General features: G+C 47.3%; 1 protein-coding gene across 7 annotated transcripts in view; it reads left to right on the top strand.

Moving 5' to 3' along the window:
- Window positions 1-6,000, top strand: part of ERG (v-ets avian erythroblastosis virus E26 oncogene homolog) — a 274,924-nt gene that overhangs the window by 240,182 nt on the left and 28,742 nt on the right. For 5 of the 7 annotated variants that reach the window (XM_012640127.1, XM_012640121.1, XM_012640120.1 and 2 more), the window contains 3 exons: window positions 41-244; window positions 1,081-1,161; window positions 3,016-3,087. In XM_012640127.1, coding sequence (XP_012495581.1) covers window positions 41-244; window positions 1,081-1,161; window positions 3,016-3,087 — 357 coding nt within the window. The remainder of the gene's footprint in view (window positions 1-40; window positions 245-1,080; window positions 1,162-3,015; window positions 3,088-6,000) is intronic. The other 2 variants (XM_012640123.1, XM_012640126.1) reach the window with 1 other exon arrangement.

Below are 6,000 nucleotides of genomic sequence, written 5' to 3'. Positions count from 1 at the left end.
GTCTTCAGGAGTCGACTGACTGTGTTTGCACCCCTTCCAGATCCCACGCTATGGAGTACAGACCACGTCCGGCAGTGGCTGGAGTGGGCGGTGAAAGAATACGGCCTCCCAGACGTCGACATCTTATTATTCCAGAATATCGACGGGAAGGAGCTGTGCAAGATGACCAAGGACGACTTCCAGAGGCTCACCCCGAGCTACAACGCCGAGATCCTGCTCTCGCACCTCCACTACCTCAGAGAGAGTAAGCGCGTCCCCTCCTCCAGTGTCCACCGCTGTGGCCGTGGTCCTTACTGGCCTGAGCTTCAGAGGGTCCAAACGTGTGTGTGGACGCCATCGTCCTGCCCGTGCCCAGTTCCAGTCCCCGTGTAGGATCTGAGCGAAGGACACGCTTAGTGTGTGATGACTTAGGGCAACTGAACCAGAGAGAAGTAGTCAGAGCCCTCAGGAAAAGCCGAAAAGTCATCTTAGCACTCAGCTGCTTCCTCCAGAGTCTTGCCACCGAGGTCAAATGTCAAAGGGAAAGGGAGCTTTGGCAGGTCACACATCAATTAGTCTCCACGACACCCCAAGTTGAAACAGAAATGCTATGGAGAGGCTCCTGCCCGAGGGGAAGTATGGGCTTTATCCCCCCCAAGAGAAGCTCTCTTTATATCCAGCCTGACCCACAAGGAGGGACCTTTTCGCTCCATGTCATGCGATGTGGCTTAACCTGACAGAACGGGAATGGCGCGTTGGCGGTCAGCGGCATGAACCCACGTTTGCTGCATGCTTTACTGTTTAAAACGTCAAGCATGGTGAGCAGGAGACACTAGAAGTAGTGGGGGTGAGACCTCCTCCAGTGCTTTGCCTGGCATCCCACCCATCTCTGCCCTGAGTCACAGACGGCCCCTTCAGGTTTTAACACTCTAACAAGCGGCGGGTGGACAGAGACATTTCCAAGCTGCTCCAGATGTTAGGGTGGGAGTGGGGAAATGTTTTTCTTTCTTTCTGTCTTTCTTTTCCATTTTTTTTTTTTTAAAGAAAGGTAATTCGCTCTCTTTTTTTCATTTTGATGTTGCTTTTTGTTTTGTTTTGTAGCTCCTCTTCCACATTTGACTTCAGATGATGTTGATAAAGCCTTACAAAACTCTCCACGGTTAATGCATGCTCGAAACACAGGTAATGCCGGCCCCGCCCCTGCCCCAGCACAAGCGCAGGGTCTCTCTGCAGGCTGCATGCTTTAGGGCGAAACCGGTCAGCGCGTCAGGAAGCAGGACAGAGAAGTGGATGGTTGATGGGTACTTCTTGATGCCCGGGAGGTGCCTGAAGGAAGGTGAAGCCCTTTAGTTTCTGAGCCATTCCCATGCCCCCCACCCTTTGATTATCAAAGGATTCCTTTTAGCCAGGAGATGTGCAGAATTCACCTCTAGCCAAACTTCAGTTCACGCTGCTGCTTTACAATCTTCTGTCAGTCCCCATAGACTTGCTGTGCTGACCGGGTAGAAACTAAAAGCATGTCTGATTAAAGGGGCTCTTAGCAATCTCCTTTTTTTTTTCTTTTTTCTCATTTTTATTCTTAAAGGAATGTTATCAGGACAAGTTGGAGTGTTATTTTTCCTTTCTGATAAAGTGTTAGGCCATTTGATTCATCTTGACTTTAATGTTCTTGTGCAGAATTGGTACGTTTGCAAAAGGCAGTGGGAAGGAATGTCTGTTACTTTTTGTGAGCTTTTGTTCAAAAGGAGAAACTCTGTTATAATTTTGGAGGATATGAAATGAGTTACTAACTGAATGCCCCCTTTTCTGTCTCTAACCGTTGATTCTACATTTTCTTTATTCATTCGTTTTGCCTGAGCCTAAGTAGGGTTTTAACGCAATGCTTTGTCCCTGCTAACCTCCCTCCCGCTCCTGGTTTCTATTCATTTCCTCCCTCCCGATGGAGACAGCTCTGGAAGCATGGGCCAGGCTGCTTACCCGACTCTGTTAGCTGCAGGGACCCCGCAACCACCCAGGCAAGGCGTGAGGGCAGTACGTGCTAGGAAGCCTTGGATAGCTTCTTACAAGCCGGCTGGCCAACTCGGCCAACTTGTGGTCAGCCAGCGGTTTTCCAAATATTTATCATTTTATTTTAAAATGTAAAATGTGAGTGAATCCCAGTTTGAGGATTACAATGAAATTGCTAGTTTATCTTGATCTTCTATTTTCAAAACGGTATGTTTTTAAGCTGAAGTTAAAAAAAAAATGCTTCGAGTCGGTAGTACAATTTTTCAGTTTACAGCCTATTAATGACCTTGTGGCCAGAAATAACAAATAACTTAGACAAAGTAATTTCCCCTTCTTAGGAAACACCTGTGAGCTACACACATTTTCTGATAATTTCACTTCATTTAGGAATTCTTTAACAGTGGAGTGAAAGTTTCAAGAAAGCTCTGAATTCATTAATTTTGTTATTGTTAAACACAGAAGCAACCGATGAACAGGACAACACATTCCAAATGGACCAAACTGCAAAAAGGGAATTTTCTCAGCTAACAACGTGAGCGTTGATTGAAAGAGAGAAAGGGAAAACATGGCTTTGAATAGAGATGTGGATTCATTTTTAATAAGATCCATAAACTCTTAGGCTAAATACTTGTAATTCTTCAGCACTACTCTCCAAGAGCTCTGTAAAATGTTTTATGGGTTTTTACACATTTTGCAGAATAAAACATGCACCATAGAATTTTTTTAATAAGACGAGATTGCCTGGTGGGTTGGGGGTGGGCACTTTAGGGGCTTCAGCAAGAAAGTGTAAACTCAAAACACAAAACCCTTCACATCAAATGGGGCACAGGAGTGCTTCAGGTTCACGTCTATCTTCAGAATCTGTTTCTGACTCATGTCCTTGTCCATTTCTCCTGAGGGCTGTGCAGGCAGGTTTGAGGAGGTTTCTTCCCTTTGTTGTCACGGGACAAAATAGATTTGGCACTGATGTTGAGATTGACAACCACAACAAAAGACCTTCACATGTTTTGTCTTTCCTTTTGTCTGCAGGGGGTGCAGCTTTTATTTTTCCAAATACTTCAGTATATCCTGAAGCTACGCAAAGAATTACAACTAGGCCAGGTACGAAAACACCCCTGTGTGATCTCTTCACTGAGAGACATCCCAGATGTCCTGCTGAGATCCGTGACCTAAGTCACGTGATACAAAGAAAGCTGACCCTGGTTTTGAAGCGAGTCCCAAACAATCTTACGCTGCCTCTGTTGATTTGGAAACTAAATTCAGTCGAACCATTTCATCCAAAGACCGAACCCAAGGTCTCTGAACTGCAGAATTGAGAGCACATTAGCCCCTTAGCTAACTGTTCTGAAAGACAGACAGGCAAAGACGGCGTCCCGGATGCCTGACGATAGGGAACACATCCTCTGTGAGTTAATGCAAGGATTTCTGTGTGATCTGTCCCCCGCTGGGGGCACAGCAAGAGGAACGCCCATATCAGGCGATCCATTCCCAGCAACAAAGCCAATCTGTCAGAGCAGAAGCATCTACTAGATAATACTTACATCTGAATCTCGCTTTATGTCTTCCAGATGATTTAATTAGGTAATTAAATTGATACGCCATTCGCACAAAAATAAACATCTGCCAAGTGCCGGTTAGTGCCACGTACGATATTAGACTCTGGGAATATAAAGGGGAACCAGCCTTCAGAAAGCTTCCTGTCTCCAGAAAGTTTGCTTGTTCATTCAGGGGGATGAGGAGGGGATCTGCTCTGTGTCAGCCAGGAGGCTGCAAGGGTGAACAGCGGAAACGTTTAAAGTTCTAGATGTTTCGGTAGAGCGACCTAGAGCCAGGGAGACAGACACTGACTCTAATGTGCTAGATTGTACAGTAGGGGCACCGCTCCAACAGCAGATCCTAGCTATTCAATCCCCCATGAAAGGCATAGGGAAGCTTTCCAGAGAAATGGCCAAAGGAGAATTGGAAGTTTCCTGGGCGCATAATGAGCAGGGAGAGTGGGCATTTGAGACCAAAGGTATACACGTCCTAAACATCTGTCCCCTCTGGCATAGCGATTCCCAAGAGCTGGGAATGCCAGCCCCACAGCTGAGGAAGTTGTGACTCAGGGCAGTGGGATGGTTTTTCCGTATTCGTACGTGGATCTAGAACTCGTGTCTTAGGCTCAGGTTGCTCCTCTCTGACCTCCAGTGCACGTCCAGGCTACGTAGGTCTCAGTTTGAGCTGGTCCGAGATAGAAGCCTAGTTCTTTCTAATGAGGAAGACTGGAGGCCCCGTGAGCTAAACAGCAGGAAGGCAGAAGCTTTTGGGGGCTGTAGGCACCCTGACACTGCCCTGCTAATTACGGCTGGCAATTTTCTCTTCTCTAACCTTAGAGAACAGTTTGCTCCCCTGCTCCTGGGAGGCATGATGGGAAGGCTTAGCCAGAGCACTCAGTCGCCTCCGGCATGGCAGGGATCTCACAGACCGTTCACACGTGGCCCAGGCCCAGCAACTAGAGTCCGCTGGACTGGACCTAGAGAAACCCACCGTGTGAATTGAAAGTGGAAAATAGAAATGCATGTTTGACTCTAGCTCTAGAGATTTTGTGAGCATATTAAATATGTTTCCATCTATACTCAAAAAAAAAAAAAATAAAAGCTATCTGCAAAACATTTGGCCAAGGGTTTTAAAAAATTTTACTTATTTACTTTGTATTTGTTTGTTTTAAGCTATCTCTCAGATGCCTCTGGCTGAGTTACAAAGCCAGGGGTTGTGAGCTACTGTTACAGTGTTAAAGGATCACGGCAGTGGCCGAATCGGTTGGCACAGCATGTTGGTCGGATCAGCCAGCTCACTGCTCGATGCCACTTAGATAGAACAGTGGATCCCGGAGCTACTTTTTTCATGCTTTAGGATGTGGTGGATTTGGGTTTGGGCCATCCAGGTGTATGGAGAAGAAGGGCGGCCATAAGGATGATGGCTGGGACTTTCTCTGTGCCCAGCCCAGGGAGGGCAAAGGCTCAGACAGCTCTCACGTCCCCCTGATGTTGCTTTTCTGTGGGCCTGTCACTTGTCACTTGAGCACGACCAGGAAGAGATGGCACTTCCAAGTCTCCATAACTAGTAAAGTATGTTTCCAAGACTCAATTTGTATCTGAAATACCTGTTTTGATTCCTGCTACTGTGGTTATGAACAGAGATACAAATATTGGTATCTGATTTAAAAGAATTTAAATCAGACCGCACCCACCGGAGGCCTGTTTACAGTGGCCACATTCAGGGATTTGACCTTGGAGAAGAGAATTATTGTGTACCTGGGGTCATCCATCACTAAGCTGCCAACGTGGAAGGGATGGTCTTGTAGGTGTGACAGCCTATGACTGTGCAAATGGGAACATTATGACGGCTTTGCCTTGCTGATTTCCAGAACTGCAGGAGTCACAGACGGGTCATTGGGGTCACTGGGCGTCCCCATGGTCAGTGGGTATATGACCACATTCAGTAGAGGAGAGTGTTGACTCTTGAAGGGTTCTTGGGGTTAGAGGCCCAAGTGACCATCCTGCTCTCTTGGTTTGCCGTGTCATGATCTTTGATTCCATTCCATTTGTCTAATCCCCGTCTGGCTGGCATCATTGTGCTAATAACCCTGAACAAGCCAGGCTCCTAGGTAGCTCTATTTAGACCAGAATCTACCCTTTCTCTGCAGCGTAGCTGTTCCATTGTAAAATCCCTGATAGAAGAAACATAGTGGTTTTCAAGTTTTACTGGTTTAAATTAAACAGCCTCTGCCTGCTTTCTGCAGGGGTTCCTTCCACCGGCAGGTACCGTCCTGCCGCGTCCACCTTCCCAGCGCTTCCTCACCACCCTCCCACCTTCCCTTCCTGCCTCGAGTCACCTTCCCTGGGCTGCTGCCCCAGTCCACCCTCTCCTCTTGCCATGGCCCCACTCCCCACGTGGATCACTTATCCCAGAGCTCCCGACTGCTTCCCCGTCCAGGCAACCTGACCGCTGCTGCGCCTTTTCAGTTTCCCTTCG

This window comes from Propithecus coquereli, unplaced genomic scaffold (genome assembly GCF_000956105.1).
Source record: "Propithecus coquereli isolate 6110/MARCELLA unplaced genomic scaffold, Pcoq_1.0 Scaffold148, whole genome shotgun sequence".
NCBI classification, from domain to species: domain Eukaryota; kingdom Metazoa; phylum Chordata; class Mammalia; order Primates; family Indriidae; genus Propithecus; species Propithecus coquereli.
The sequence above is the reverse complement of the archived record's forward strand: the minus strand, read 5'-3'. Positions and strand labels throughout refer to the sequence as shown.